Source organism: Terrapene carolina, unplaced genomic scaffold (genome assembly GCF_002925995.2).
Source record: "Terrapene carolina triunguis isolate 2854851 unplaced genomic scaffold, T_m_triunguis-2.0 Scaffold85, whole genome shotgun sequence".
In the NCBI taxonomy this organism is placed as follows: domain Eukaryota; kingdom Metazoa; phylum Chordata; order Testudines; family Emydidae; genus Terrapene; species Terrapene triunguis.
The window spans coordinates 8,194,936-8,211,067 of record NW_020664436.1 but is presented as its reverse complement, the minus strand read 5'-3'; the positions used below and the strand labels follow the sequence as shown (position 1 = coordinate 8,211,067).

Here is a 16,132-nt window from a genome sequence, read left to right as displayed (position 1 = left end):
AAATAGCTCTTCTTAAGTTGAACATTAACATTTTCTTTTGTAATTCTCTACTTCTTTTCTGTCTGGCAAACATACGAGAAAGAATGTGGGAAATTCATATATTACGTATGTTGGTTATTTGATGATGAATTTAAGCTTATGTGCACCTTTTGGTTTCTCCCCCTACCCCACTTCTCAGATTTTGTTGAAGGTTTGAGACCTCACATCTGTGGGGAAGGCCTCTGTGTAAATACAATTGGCTCATATAAATGTGAATGTTGAGACAGCGGATGCTGAATGAAAGGACAGGCCAATGTGTCGGAGAGTTCTGACTCTACAGTAGTAGAAGTATGGCAATGAAATTAAGCAAGCCAAACCACTGGCAAGTTAATAGCCGTATGTTAGTATTGAATCTTCCCCTGTTGTTTCCAGACTAGTGTTTCTAATTTCTCCAGTTTACTTTAAGTCTGTCTTTCTGAGTATTTCATACCCCTCTAATTTTCATATAGCAAATTTGATCATGTTTATGTTTAACTTTTGGATATTTGATAAAAATATTAAATAACACATCCCATTATGGAAGAATAAATACAACAACAACAAAAGTAAAGCTCTTCTTTTGCAATTCTGTGATGGGTGATAATTTGGGCAATACTTAGACTCCAGGCTAACAGAAGTTCATCTATAAAAACTCTGTCCACATAAGGCTCATCTTTAATGTTTTATATTTGTGTAACAACAAAAAATGAACAAAGGGATACATTTGCTGTTTGGAATATAAAGCTGCCACCAGACACTGTCATATCATAGAATAAGAGAGAAGTCCCAGCACATCTGACCTAAAAAATGTGTACCTTTTCTTTTTGGCGTGAATTTTTCTCTGGTGTGTGTTTTGTAGGATTTTTTTCCTAACCTCTTCAACATTGATTTGATATTCAGTGAATTAAAACCAGTCAATTATTCTATTTTAAATATATACTCATTTGTACTTCAATCTAAATTACTGAGCATAGAAGAAAATTGTTAACATATTTCTATAATAATTAAACAGACACAAAATACCATGTATTCTGTAGGATCCTGATTGCCTTGTCTGCGTTTCAATAACCCATAAACTGTTAGCAATCCAGCACCATGTATTCTTTTGAGTGACTTAGGATGACTTTGAAATGTTTTTTTAGAACACAGTTCAAAGTATTTTTCATTGTTTTTGTATTTGTTTGAAATGATCCTCATCACCTGCTGTGGGACAGGCTGTCCTAGGCTAGTTTATTCTGGCATAAGACATATTGATCCAGATTTTGAAAAGGACTCCTATCCAACAACCAGTATGGATGCACAAGTGAAGGGCTTGTGTACAAACAAGCAAGCTTAATTGTACTTTTGTGCATGCACTTTTAAAAATGTAGGTCATGAAGATTTTCACCATTATACATCAGAAATTATGAAGTGAGCATATTAGTAAATCAGGGTTGCTCAGGGGTAGCATTTAAAGAAAACCTTTTTTTGTTTTGTTTTTTTTACTGACAACAAAAAGATTCCAAATTGAGATGAAGTCATTTGAGATTTTTAAAATAAAATGTACATATTTACATGATAGTGCTACGTTGGCTGAGCAATGAAGGAAGAACTGTGTTTATTAGAAGAAATTTAAGAAAATACTGATTGTAGGGCAGTATTTGTAAATGGGTCCAAGCAGAAACACATGCAAAACGTGTTTGTTTTGTTTGGCCCTGTGCTTCAGAGAAGAAGCTCAGACCTGATTATAAATCCAATCCAAACACAAGCTGAGTGGAGAGACAGTTAGTTCATTTGTAGTGTCTTTACCAGTGGATACCAATCAGTTACTTCTCTTGGAGAAGCCATTCCAGTTAAATTCATGGGACTGGGACTGGGATGTTCAAAACCTGGAAGTGTGAGCTTGTCTCGCAGGCTCCTCAATCCCATTGGCCAGGGTTTTGTTTTGTTTTGTTTTTAAATCTAGCTCTGGGATGGTCCTTGCATAGTTTTTTAAGTGTTCTTTCTGGGCAGGGGCGGATGAGAGAATCATAGTTGGATTATTTATATTGTGTGCTAAAGATGGGGGGAAATAAGATTATTAGAGTCCTTGCATGGTTCTGAAAATAAAATGTTCTCTTAACTTATGATTAATTTTTTCATTATTTTATCTTTCGATACATCACTTTGAGATTAAATTTATCACAGACAAGGGGAGTTGAGACTGCTTCTAGGGTTCAAAATATTGAGCACCCTCAGTGCTCATTGACTTCAGTGGGAGTTGAAGATATGAGTATTTTGCTCAGTGTCTTGCAAGATCGTGCCCATCATCATTTCTTCTATCTGTCCTCCTTTTACAATGTGTTTAGCAACTTTCCTGTAGGAGACTTTACATACAGACATTCACAGCAGCATCCAGTGATAGCAGCAAATAGATTTGCTGCTGTGGGTTTTGTTAAAGAACTCCTCCTTCTAGTCTGAACCATCCGTTATTTTCTGTTATATTAGTAATTGTTTCAAAACATTCACTCCAGTGTATCAAGTTTCTTATTCTCCCAGATTTGAGACAATAGCTTCCCATTATATAATGCATATAATTCCTACAAACAAATTCTACATTGAAAACTAGTTAAGGTTGCTTAAGGGAAAAACCCTCCCACGCTAACCCTTCAAACCAAGGAAATGACATGTTAAGGGAACCATTTTCACCACATCATTACACCCACACATGACATTTACCATTCTGACAGATTCTGCAGCTCCACAAATAACTCCCTTCCACTTCCCACACAACCCCCCACCACACACACACACACACTGCACACACTACTTGCAAATCATTCACTATAACACCACACCTTACTTCAGACTTTACACACCCACACAAGCACATATAATAGATCTAGAACTTACCCAGTGGTCATATTTTAAGAGTACATACAAGTTACTATTGCTGAGTTCAGAATTAAAGTGTAATATTATCATAGGTGGAGCTGGTATTGCCGCTTATAGTTAAGGTTGCCTGACACTTCCCATTATAAGATCCTGTTGTCAGTTTCTTATAACTTTGCCCGACTTTAACTATATGGGCAGACATTTTCCATGCTGCATATCTTCCTCAAGCTCAGGTTTTTTGGAAATTTTTCACAAAAATGGTCCAGCTGTTCCTGAGAACAAGTTTAGAGGGAAATATATTATTTTGCCCATGTTTAAAAAAAAAAAAAAAAAAAAAGTCTTACAGCCATTTCCTTCAGAAGCTCTTGTGCCTCCATGTTTTGGAGCAAAGGCTTGAAATTTGGCAAGGGGTGGTCTTTGTGTCAGGGATGTGCCTTTTGCTGTTCTCATGAAAACCTACCCAAATTTGGTCAAGTTCTAAGCCTTTGAAAAATTGCCATTTGCACATGCTCAGTAGAGAATTGTTAGAGTTTGGTTGCTGAATTCTCTGAAGATTGATCTGCACTGATAATGTTCCAACCCAGGGAGGTAGGGGAAGAGCAGTACTTTCCCTGTAGTTGCTTCTTCAGGCTCCTGGGAACCACTGTGGCACTGGGCACCAGAACTGAGAGCAGCGCTTTCAGTACTCCCACTGCTTATGCCTGGGCACGATAGAGTAAGAAACAGCTTGTCTTGAATATAGGGGGGACAAGAGCTGGGCAGAAGTATGGTGTGCGGATTTGATTGGGACATGGGGTCTGGGGATAGGAGGGACTAGGAGCTGGGAGATTAAATGCATCCTGTTCATTGGATGACGCAGGAGACCTGTGGAAAAAATAGTATGTGGTCATGTAATTAAAGACTAGTAGAATAAGGCATATGCACAAGGGAGTGGAATTAAGGCTGCACCGGCAACCTTAATTCTGACATTTCCTAGCTTTTGAATGCTTGACTTTGCAACTTTAAGAGTCTGTTACTTTAGCTTTTTGTGTGTAAAAGTGTGTGTATGGTGAGTAGCGTGGTGTTCTTTTTTTTTTTTTAATGTGGAAGGGAGTTATTTGTGGAGCTGGAGAGACTGTCAATGAGAGCTCTGAGGTTTAGACATAAGCTCCCTGCTCTGATGTGACTGAGCTAGACCATCAGAGTGGAATCTGTGCTGATGCACCCACCTACCCCATACATTGCCAGAAGCTTTTCTGCAGCCTCATGGGGTTGTTCAGTCACACACACCCTCTTCTTAGACGCAATAGCCCTCCATTATCCACCCATGTCTTCGATTGCCACTCACACTGCCTGCGTTCCTAGTCCTCCCACAACTTATCTGCCCTATAATTCTGCATACAAAAGGGCCTAGGGGAGCCTCAATTTCCCACCTCTATGCCCCCTCCTCAAGCTCTCAACAAATCTCACATTAGTTAGGGAAGCTGGAGGTACAGTGAGACCTGCAGTGCTGGTGAGACAAGCCTCTACAAGGTCCTAAGAGTGGCTGGAGTTCGTTAGCTGGGGGTGCTGAAAACAGATGAGATTCACCCAAATTTCTCTAAAGAAGGGTTTTTGCAGGTTTATATTTCACCCCAGGAACATTTTTAATGCTCATAATACCCTCAGAAATTCAAGGTCACCTCAAGGAACATTTCCCATGTTTAGTTTATTTAAATGGCAAATGGGCTGAGCTACACAGAGGTAGTCAGGTCCCATCAAAGCCAAACGCTTGATATGTCCTTCACTACGGAACCACTGTCAGCAACTCCAGAATTTAATTGTGAAGCCACAAGTGATTACCCTTGTATCTTTAATCAATTTATAAATAAAAGATCTGATCCACAGCTGGTATAAATCTGTAGGGCTCCTTTGACTTCAATGGAACAGGGCTGACTTACACCAGACGAGAAGGATCTGGTCTGCTGACTTCAGTAGAGCTATCCTGATATGCACCATCTGAGAATCTGGTTCAAAATACACAACTGGATAGATAAATGCAGTTACAATAATCAGACTAGTTTGTTCTTCAACAGCCTGTTATGATTCCGACCTAGATTTTCTTATTTTTAAAGATATTGACGAATGCCTGACCCAAAGTATTTGTCCAGATGAACAATGCATTAATGGTCCTGGCTCTTACCAATGCGTTCCTTGCACAGATGGATTCAGAGGCTGGAATGGACAGTGCCATGGTATGTTCTGTAGTGTTTGTATCCCAAATATTGTTACATTTGTGTTCTGAGAGACTGTGGTGTTAATGGAAATGTGCCAAAAAGGCCTCCTATTGTTGCTGAAATAGAAACTGAAGGTAGGTAAGATTTCAAAATGATTTCTGGTCTTGGAGAGAGAGGGAGTCAGACAAGGTTTCCTCACTATAGAGCAATGAAAATTAAATTTAGGATGTAAGTATCATGAGATGTGAAAGTGGAATTTTGGAAATATGAAAATATGGAATTTTAAAATTTAAGAGATTTTAAAATTAGTGATATGCTAGAATGCCATTGTTAAGGTTAGTAAGCAAGTGGAAAAACTTGAGATAGCTATAATACTTCAGTGTGAATGGCGTGCTGTTGAAGAAAATTCAGATACTGGTTCACAAAGCACACTGACAACATCTCTTAATTATTAGTATTTCCAGCAAACCATTCAGCACACCTCTAACAGTTTCACAGCCATTCAATAAGGATCATTTTTAGCTCAGGTTTTATGATAGATTTTTCACACTCCCTATTACTGTTTTTTTCCCCAGTTGTTTGCCTTCCTTTTTTCAAGGACCGTGACATCTATTTCTGAAACTGATAGCAAAGGGCAGTCAGAGGTGTTGTGTAATAATTGTACAGTGGTACTTGTCTTCTGGAGCTGAGAGTACCACCTGCTGGATTAATTGAGGCATGATTGCATTTCAGTTGTGACGGAAGTGATTTGTGTGTGTGTGCGCGTGCGCATGCGCGCGCGTGCATGGGCGTGTGTACATATATGCATACACACACTGTATTTTGTGCAATGATTTGGGACTCTTTCTACAACACAAGATTTCCATTTATTATTTGGGAAGTAAAAGGTTGACTTTTTTATATATTCCTTTTTTATATATAGTACAGTTGAATATACGGCTTCAAAGGTGGTCTAGGAAGAGTGCATATTTTCTAACAGGCTTGATTTTTATACCACCACAGAAATAGCTTTACAGAGATAACCCAGTTCAAAATACCAGTAGTCTAGTGCAGTCCCAGAATTACATCACTTACATTTTTCATTTTGCCAGCCAGATTATTAGAAGTGCAAGCAGAAATGTTAAATCACTGCATTACTCAGCCCAGGGTCACAAACTTAACTGCTTGCTCCAAGCAATAAATCTCTGTTTTGAATTGCTGAAGTCATATATAATCTTTTATTAAAGGCATGCAAAGTACTCTTTCCTTTTCTCTTGTTTCATATAAAATTCTAAACCACATACAACCAAGGCAATACATCCACACTTTTCGTGATATGATCAGTCTTCATTTTCTGCTTATCCTGGACTTGAATTCCATTCAAAATTATCCACATGAACTTTAGTAGGTCTAATGGGGACAGATTTTTCCTTCTTAACTCAACTCTGTAGCTATATAATAAAGTACCCTTTAAACAATGTGGCAAAAATCCATCCTACTATATTAGTGAAGGTATTTATAGGCAAACTTGAGAGTCCCTTTTGCATTCAGCCCATTGGTCAGATTCTTGATGAACCTTCATACCAATTGCCATTCTGTAGTTTCCCTCTGCAAGTCAGTCTTCTGTAGTTCTTTTCCCAATTCTTGTTCTCCATTCCTGCACTCCTTTTAAGTGATCCCTTGGGAAACAAATTCCAACAATCCCAGTGCTCTTTAACAGTACAAATTATATCCTCCCCTGTTTTATGAAAGGTAATCATATCATTTCATTTTAAATTAAGGTAGGTTTACATGTATACAGCATTAGGAACTGTGTGGGATAGGGACATCAAAAACTTATGGGCTGAAATTGAAAATCACATCTCATCCTCAAAGGAAATCTGCACAGCACCTTCAAAAGATGAGCCTGGAAACTTAAATTCATAACTCTGCAAGATACCAAAAATCATGGGCTTAATAAAGACACTGGACTTATGGCTCATTACAGCAATCGGTAACCCACTTATCCTCCTTTGTACTGTGACTGTAGAGGTGTTAGCTGCCCAAGTTACCTTGCAAGAATGGTCTCTTGCAACATGTGTTAATTCAAAATTTATTCCGTGTTGTATTTAGCTGTGACACTCTAGGTACCTTTCCCAGACATGAAGGAGAGCTCTGTGGCAACCTGCAATTGGCCCATGCCAGCTGACTCAGGCTTGTGGGGCTCAGACTAAGAGGCTGTTTAATTGTGGTGTAGACATTTGGGCTCGGGCTGGAGCCCGGGCTCTAGGACCCTGCAAGATGGGAGGGTTGCAGAGCTCTGTCTGCAGCCTACCTCCGCAAGCTTGAGTCAGCTGGCACAGGCCAGCCACCATGTCTAATTGCAACGTAGAGATACCTGGTGTAAACTTGAAAGCTTGTATCTTTCACCAACAGAATTTGGTCCAATAAAAGATATTACCATACGCACCTTGTCTCATTGATACAAGGTTTGGGAATTGCAATAATCAGTCCTGGAGCCTAGGTGGATTGATTTAAATAAATGCAATTTGAATCAATTGTTAATTTAAAAAAAACTTGATTATAATCACCAATTTTAATCTTTTTCTTTCCATTTAAAAAAAATCTATTATACATTGAAATCAAAATTGCTGATGTGATTAGTTACAAACTATTGATTTTTATTATAAAGTTGAAGCAAATTTCAGTAAAATGATTGAATAAATGACAGAAACAGCATTGAGAAATTTTCTCAAATACTGTGTCTTCATATGCCACCTGGATTTTGTCCATTGATTTTCTTGCTTTCTTTACACCAAATGAGTTTTCTAACTTAGAATAAATTAGTCCAGGCCTAGAAAATGTTCTCTCTACACTTGCTACACTACAGCTACTGAAGGAGAAAAGCTGGTTTATCATTGCTGTGAATTCTATATCTATATAGCCAGCAATTCCCCCTAGTACAGTTGTTCACTTTACTAATAATTCCTTATTTTTTTTAACGGTTCTCCTCATTTCCTGAAATGTTATTATGGTGGGCAGGATTGATGGATGATTAGCAGATGCCCAAGTCACAGTGCCAACCCCATCATTTGTATTTAGACACCTAATTTTGTAATTGGATTGAGAACATTGCGTGATATATAACAGAGTGGAGTAAGTGCTTGCTCCATCTGTTTCTCCACTGCATGCAATTGTCTTTAGTTCTCTTTCTCCAGTGTTTTCTGGTGTTCTTTCAAAATTTCAACAGCATCAGCAATATAATATCTATCTCTAGCTATCATTTTCCAGTTGAATTCAATATATTCATCATGTCTTCTACATTTCTTTTTACTTGTATGATACTATTTTTGGCAATGATGTTGCTACCTATTGTGTCAAACATTTCTTCAAAAATTGTCACGAGGACAGGTTGGTTATTAACAAACAGTTGAAAATTTCAGCCACCCAATTCCACTCCACATTTTTGGGTAAAATAAGTTTTGACATTTTTCCTGAATGTTTCCCACAATAGCAATGGGGGGAGTGCTAGTATTTGCAAGACACTGGCAACCACTAGCATTTTTAACAGTGTTGTCTGTGCTTGCTAGGATTAGGTTTGTAGAATACAGGAGTAAAAATGCCAGCACTTGGTGACACCTGATCTACACTCAAGCTGCACCAGTGTAAGCAACAATGAGCAAATTAAGGGGAAAAAAGATTAGTGTAGATAAGGATAGTGTGGACATAGCTAACTCATGGTAGAACCGTGCTTTAAAACTGTTCACCAGCCTAGGCTAGAATGCAGTTCAGGGATCAAGAAATTTTAGATCCATGTGTTTAACAAAAAAAGTGTTCTAATCTATACTGGATTAGATTTTTTAAGTATGATTTGGACAAACTTTGGCTGATCCAGAATGGCTGGCCAAATCATTTCAGGACCCAGTTTAATTGGATCCATGTTCACACACAATTTAAATACCATTCTATTGAAAGCCCATGTAGATAGGAACTAATGCATATATATATATTCATGCTTTCTTTGTATTCACAGATATAGATGAATGTCAGTATGGCAATCTCTGTACAAATGGACATTGTGAAAACATCGAGGGATCTTTCAGATGTACTTGTAGCCAAGGGTATAAACTGTCTGCAGCAGGGGACCAGTGTGAAGGTAGGAATGTGGCTAAAACTCAGAATAATTCATCTAATGATTCTATAGCATTTTGCATCCAGTAGGACCCCAAATGCTTTACAAAATAACTATTAATGCAAAACAACAAAATGTGCAATGTAAATCCTGCATAGTTAAAACTTAAACAAGTCAGAAGATTCAAGAGCTAAAGTTTCTGTGCTAACTTGGCCTTGTTGTGCATTCTGTATACTTTTTAACATATATTATAAAACATTATGATATCTAAGAGTATCAATCTAATAGTCTAACAAATAAACTCATGTAGCTGTTTTAGGGACTTGCTGTGGAAGCAGGGAGTAACCTGAGGATCTGTCCCTCAATCATCTTTTTATTACACATTTATACAATACCTATGGGACAGTGGGACTTCTTGGTACTATTGTAAAAGGAATAATATTTATTAATGATAATTTATTTCAGATTTCCTGTCAAACTTAAACAAATTTTAGGGGAAGATTGAGGGGGCTTGGAGGAGTGGCTCAGGAGGCAAGACAGTCTGAGTTCAGAGGAAATATTTAGGCAAAGCTAGACTATGTCCTCAGAACCCTTTATGGAAAAACACATTTACTAAGTTAGGCATACATGGAAAGTTGGCCTTTCCTGAAATGCACACCTCTAAAATAAGGACCTGATCCTGCAACGTGGTGCATGTGTCTAGACACTAGCCAGTCAATTAAGTCAGTGGAGGTTCATAAATGTTAAAGCCAAAGGGACATTATGTTTATCTCATCTGACCTCCCGTATAACACAGTCCAAAGAACCTCACCCCAGTAATTTCTGCATCAAGTCCATCACGTCTTTTTGAGCTATACCATATCTTTTAGAGGGACATCCAGTCTTGATTCAAAGACTGAAAGTGATGGAGAATCCACCACATCGTTTCACAGTGGTCTATCCATGCACATCACATTGCTGTTGGCAGATATGAAATGGATATATCTCTGTTTAATCAAAACCAATTTTGATCCCCCGCTGCTAGGGTGGACCACAACCAGTTAACATCTTTTTAAAGATGTTAAAGCCTGTCAATAGTAGGTGCTAAAACATTTTTAAACACAACCAAATTAAAACTTGTTAGCTAATGCAATTTTTTAAAAACACCTTTTTTCCTAGTTTAGACAAGCATTAAAGACCACAGTGCTCCAGTAACACATGGCTCCCTAACATCACTCTGTGGTAATGGTTCGGTACTGACTCATAGGAACATGTGCTACCTTCTGAATCAGCAATACCACTTCCTGCAGAGTCCTATCCTATTTGGAGTATCCTATCCAAATCCAAATGTTGACCTGGGCTGACCCCGCTTAAGTTTGTGAGAACTGAAGAGATCACTCTAAGCACTGAGGGATTAGCAGTGGCTATAGTAGCAAAGAGAGACATTTGACTCATCATAGTTACAGGATTAATTCTAATATAGAGCAACTGTTTAAATAAGAAAATCTAATCTTTATGTAAAATTTGACAGTATAACAGCCTGCCAGTGTTTGCCTGAAAATCACACCCTGTGGTGATTCTGTTGGAAATTGTTTTGTGTGTTTTGCTGACACAATGGGCCAGCTGGCTCATTACCTCAGCCAGCTATGTGGGAGGTGGAAGAAGCCCTCAGGCAAAGCGTGTGTGTGCGCGCGCATGAAGGACAAATGGGTATTGAGAGAGAGAACCCTAAATAAAGCCAAGTCAGAGGAGAAGTCTTAGGCTGAGGTTTCATCTAATACTATTTTGAACTTACCTATTTGTTAGTAAACCAAACCAAAAGAAGAGTGATTTTCTTTTGACTCTTCAGTTTTGTTTGAGTGGGATGTGGATACCTTGTGCTTCAAAACAGGCATTTTCAGAAGCATGGCATTACTGTTTTCTTTTTTAGCTACACATTTTCTTTTCATTCATAGATATAGATGAATGCCAACACCATCATCTCTGCACAAATGGGAATTGCAGAAACACGGATGGGTCTTTCAGATGTATTTGTAGCCAAGGTTACACATTATCATCTATGGGAGACCAATGTGAAGGTATGTATGTAACTTAAACTACTTATGGATTTTTTCAATGAGATCTTGAGTATTCCAACCATAGGCACAGCCACTTCTGAGGATGGAAAAGGAAGATGTTTTTCTCCTCCTCTTCTCAATTCTTTACTATCCCATTGATGGTCTCTATCTATACCACCACATATCTTATGTATTCTCACCCACAGAATTCCTGTCACCTGCACCTATGGCTCCAACAGGAAGGTGAGGAGAATAATTTGATTTTTTTTTGAGTAAGGAAATCTCCTCCTTGCTCAAATTCTAAAACAGAGGGCAGTATTCATCCCTGGTTACAAATGCTTCTGCCATCATGGAAAGTCCACCTAGGGGGCTGTCTGGGTTACAGCTGCTTCTGTGGCTGGTTTGGGGGACTGCAGCCAACCACCACAACCCCAGACAGAAGCACTGGCAGGGTGGCCTGGCTTAGCTCCTGTGGAGCCCAGTGGTAGTACCCCTGGAGAGGAAAGCAGTGTAAATGCTACCTGCCCTTCCCCAGAGGTGAATCCTTCTGGGGCTCAGCAGCCTGCTCTGTCTCAGAAGTGCAATTTACACAACAATTGTACAAAACAGAATAAATAAAAAATACACAGCAAAATCCCAGAAGATATGTTGTGCTGTAGGAAATGATCTTCCGATCTTTTGGTGATATCCCAAATAAGATTTCGGGCCTGATATTAGCAAACTAATACAATAATTCAGGTATATTCTCTGTCCTTGCTTATTCTCATTGCTTCTTGACATTCTTATATGAGCTTCATCTCAAGAAAACCTTCAGCCCAAGGGGGCTCTCTCCAGGCTTCAAGAACAGTTGTTCCGGGTTATTTTAGAGAAAAGATGGTTTCACTTTGGAGTAGACACAGACACAAGGAGGGCCAGAGTCCTCCCAACGCTTCTTCACATACAACTCCTAGATCTTTAAGTTTCATGTATAGAACAAGATTGCACATGAAGGAGCTTTGGGAAATTTTGTTCAGGGGCTAGAATCAAATAAGACATGCAGAGAAAAAGGAAGATACCATCTCCACAATGATTCAGTACCTCTGTTGGTGGGGGAAGAGTAGCCCAGGTAGGTAGTCGGGGGGGGGAGGGGAAGGGATAGCTCAGTGGTTTGAGCATTGGCCTACTAAACCCAGGGTTGTGAGTTCAATCCTTGAGGGGGCCACTTAGGGATCTGGGGCAAAATCAGTACTTGGTCCTGCTAGTGAAGGCGGGACTGGCCTCAATGACCTTTCAGGGTCCCTTCCAGTTCTATGAAATAGGTATATCTCCATTTATTATTATCTTCTCTTCACAGACTAGGATGCCAGCTTCTCTTGCAATTCATAGAATCTGATGTTTTAAGAAATCAAAGAAAAAAAGCTCTATTTCTTTGGGTTCTTGCACTCTGATCATAGGAACTATGAACAGTTACAATAGAAGAAGGGGGGTTTGTGTAGTATGTTAGGATTAATAAAATTTCACTTTGAATGAATTTGGCAGAAAACATTATCTTTTTGTGGGGTTTGGCATTTATTCAGTGCAAGGGAGTTAATTTTTTCACTTGCTCTCAGTCAAAGTTAATTACCATTTAAATAAACCATCATTTTTTCAGTTGAAAATATAATATAAATATAAAACACATTCATGTGAAATCAAATATGTTTATCAAGAGTTCACATAACGTCATCATCATTAAGTGCAATTTTATCTGAAATAAAAACTTTCACATATGCAAGAAAGCTCTTAAAAAAAAAAAAGATTAAATCCAAAGATCAGAAAACCTTATGTTTTTTTATTGGGTTCATGTCCAAATGGAAAAGGCGGCATCATTTTGGTCTGCTAAAAAGTCATGCATAAAAGGTCAGAATAATAAAAATCAATCACATAAAGCTGTTTATTTTGTGTATCAAAGAAAATCCTATCTTCCTGTAGCCTATATACTGTTTTTTTTCTACTTTATTTTCTTTTACTTTCCGTTTTCCCCTAAAATTAGTGAGGCACAATCATAAAACATTAAATGGCTTCCCTTGCAGTAGTGAAATATAGTATTCATGTAATGTAAGCATTTTTGCTATAATCACTTCTTCATATAGTCCTATAACAAAATAGCTGATTTATTGCCTCCTTGCATTTATCAGTGTATCATTTCAGCTGCTACCATCATATTAATTTCACAGTGGTTGAGGCCCTGATTCTCAGCTGAGACCTTATCCCAAAGCCTATTTAATTCAATGGAAGTCTTTCCATTGACTTCAAGGGCTTTGGATCAGTCCACTAGTGTAAATCGATATAGCTGTATTGACTTCAGTGGAGCTATGTTGAATTATACTTGCAGACAATGTGGACCTGAGTGTGAATTCTTAATATCGTTTCCAGTTTATAAAAGTTTGCATGATGGCCCACTAGTGTCCAAAACACACAGGTTCAGAAAGTACCAAAGCGTGAATGCAACTCAATTTACAAAAGGTAACCAGGCAACATAGTTCGTACAATTTATGCAGAAAGCATAAAAATCCTACATATCCACGTGGAACAGATTACATAACCTGGGCAGCGTTCATTTATAAAAACTACTTTGAGTGAGACTACAGCATCCTATTGAATGACAGTAGATTAGTTTGTATTGTTTGCATGTCATGGAACTAATGTTGCAGAAGCATCATAGTGTTTGCGTTGCATGTACATCAGAATCTGTATTTGTATCACTGTGGAGTTCGTGTTTTCTAAATGTGCACCTGCTTTAGGTTTCTAAACCATTGAAGTTGCTTGTAGTGCAATAGCCCCACAGTTCACATGGAAATGGGGGAGAATTTTGTATAATTGTCTCTTGCGTATAGAGGAAGGGAGTTGTCTCAGTCAGCATTACAATCACCATTGTGTAGGCATTCTTGCTAAGAATGAAGAATGTATAAATTCAAACTTTAACGCTGTATAGAACTATAAGGGGAAAAATCTGAGGTGTGAATGTGTTGGCAGGGTAATTAGATACACGCTACATTTAAAAATTGTTATTTTTATTTAAATATAGTAAATATAAGCTGTTACCTCAAGTTGATATACCAGTATTAAATATGTCACTTTTAAGAGTTTATTCAGTTTTGAAATTGTCTAATTTTTTTGGCAATGGTTTGATTTCAGACATTAATGAATGCCTTCAAGACAGTGATATTTGCCTTAGAGGAAACTGCATTAATACTGAAGGTTCTTATGAGTGCACTTGTCCAGATGGCTTCCAGCAGATGGCCAACAGGGGATGTCAAGGTATAGTCTGATTCGGTTAAGATATCTGATGAATGTTATAAATTATAGTATAAAAGAGAATCCCAAATCAACAGGATTACAAGCACCTTCTTATCCTTCTCTTCTTGCTATAAACAATTATCTGCTGTGCCACAGGCAGGCTTCCCTATACTTTGAAAAACTGTTCCAATAGGCATAGTCTCAGCCTTCATATCATGAGGTAGGAATTCTTTATAAACTAACATAGGGTTAGAGTTGTTGTGTCTTCCCAAGTCCTGAGAGAGATTCATTTTGATAGCACAGGTTGTGCTGAAAATTACAACAAATCATTTTATACCATTTTTGTCAATGTTGTAGATCTGTTAAGAACAAGATTTAAAAAATACAACAGGAAAATAAATGAAAAATAAGACTACACAATTGGGTATATTTGTTTTGTATCTTGTTATAATTAATAGTTCCACTTGACAGAGACAATAAATATTCACAGGCAAAACAATTATTAGCCAGCAATTAAGGCTGAAAGGATTTATCCCTTCAGATAGAATACTATTGAAATTTTTTTTCCTCAAAGAACATAAATGTTTGAAAGTCTTGATAGTCAAAGATTAAGTGCCACTTAGCGAAAACACTCCAAAACATTTGAAAGTATGCAAATACACGGTTAAGATCACTCAAAAAAACCTACCTTAACTCTGCCCCTATAACACTATTAACCTTCCATTTTCATTTTGTTCCCTTTGTACTATCTTTGGAAGCATTTATTTTGGTTTCTAAGATTTTTTCTAACAGCTTTAAGACATCCCCAGCCTATAACTAGGGACAACTTACTTTCCAAAGATACTGTACCTTACCACTAGTAATAGTTCATTTTACCTTACTCATTTTTTTTCATAAGAGCTTTAGGAAGTTCATATTTGGGTTGTGAATATCTTACATTTGGAGACAACAATGTACTTGTAGATTTTGAGTGGTATATTGAACATTGGTCTTAGAGTGTTATGTCCATGGATTAGGAGATATGCTAACTATGTGTCTAAAGACACTTCTATAATTTGTGCAATATGTAATTGTAGTGAAACGTGAAATGACTGTGCTATTTATTTCAGAGGGGTAGCCGTGTTAGTCTGTATCAGCAAAAACAACTAGGAGTCCTTGTGGCACTCCCAGCATCACAGCAAAATGCAAGGTGTAATAGATTGTTTAGCATAAGTAGTTAGCACATATTTAAGGAATCATTCAAGGTAGAGTGGCCTGTTAACACCTCTGCAGTCCTAGGACAAAAAGGGGATTAGTGTTAGATTGTTGCAATAAACCATAAATCCAGTGTCTGTTCAGTCCATGTTTTTTAATGTCTAGCAGAGTAATGAATTTAAACTCCCACTGTGCACACATTTCACAAAGCAATCAATCTTTATCTAACCTATCACTCCTCATCCTCAAAGGAAACCTGCACAATACTTTCAAAAGACACCTGCCTCTCACTAGTTAAGTGTAAGGATTTATATTTTTTGTGGTCACTGATCAGAAGAACCTTTGTGGTAGATGGGTCAGGTAATTTCACAGTTTGTGGTTGACCTCAAGGTAGGGCTTATTTGGGTGACTTACCTGAATTTTTTTGAGTGTTTTGTAGAGCAAAATCTAAAAGTACATTTATAGTCTGCAAAAAGAACAGGAGTACT

The 16,132-nt window shown here is 37.9% G+C and overlaps 1 protein-coding gene across 6 annotated transcripts in view; it reads left to right on the top strand.

The window, feature by feature from the left end:
- Window positions 1–16,132, top strand: part of LTBP1 (latent transforming growth factor beta binding protein 1) — a 315,320-nt gene that overhangs the window by 216,390 nt on the left and 82,798 nt on the right. For all 6 annotated transcript variants that reach the window (XM_026649615.2, XM_026649614.2, XM_026649611.2 and 3 more), the window contains 4 exons: window positions 4,965–5,084; window positions 9,058–9,180; window positions 11,091–11,213; window positions 14,349–14,471. In XM_026649615.2, coding sequence (XP_026505400.1) covers window positions 4,965–5,084; window positions 9,058–9,180; window positions 11,091–11,213; window positions 14,349–14,471 — 489 coding nt within the window. The remainder of the gene's footprint in view (window positions 1–4,964; window positions 5,085–9,057; window positions 9,181–11,090; window positions 11,214–14,348; window positions 14,472–16,132) is intronic.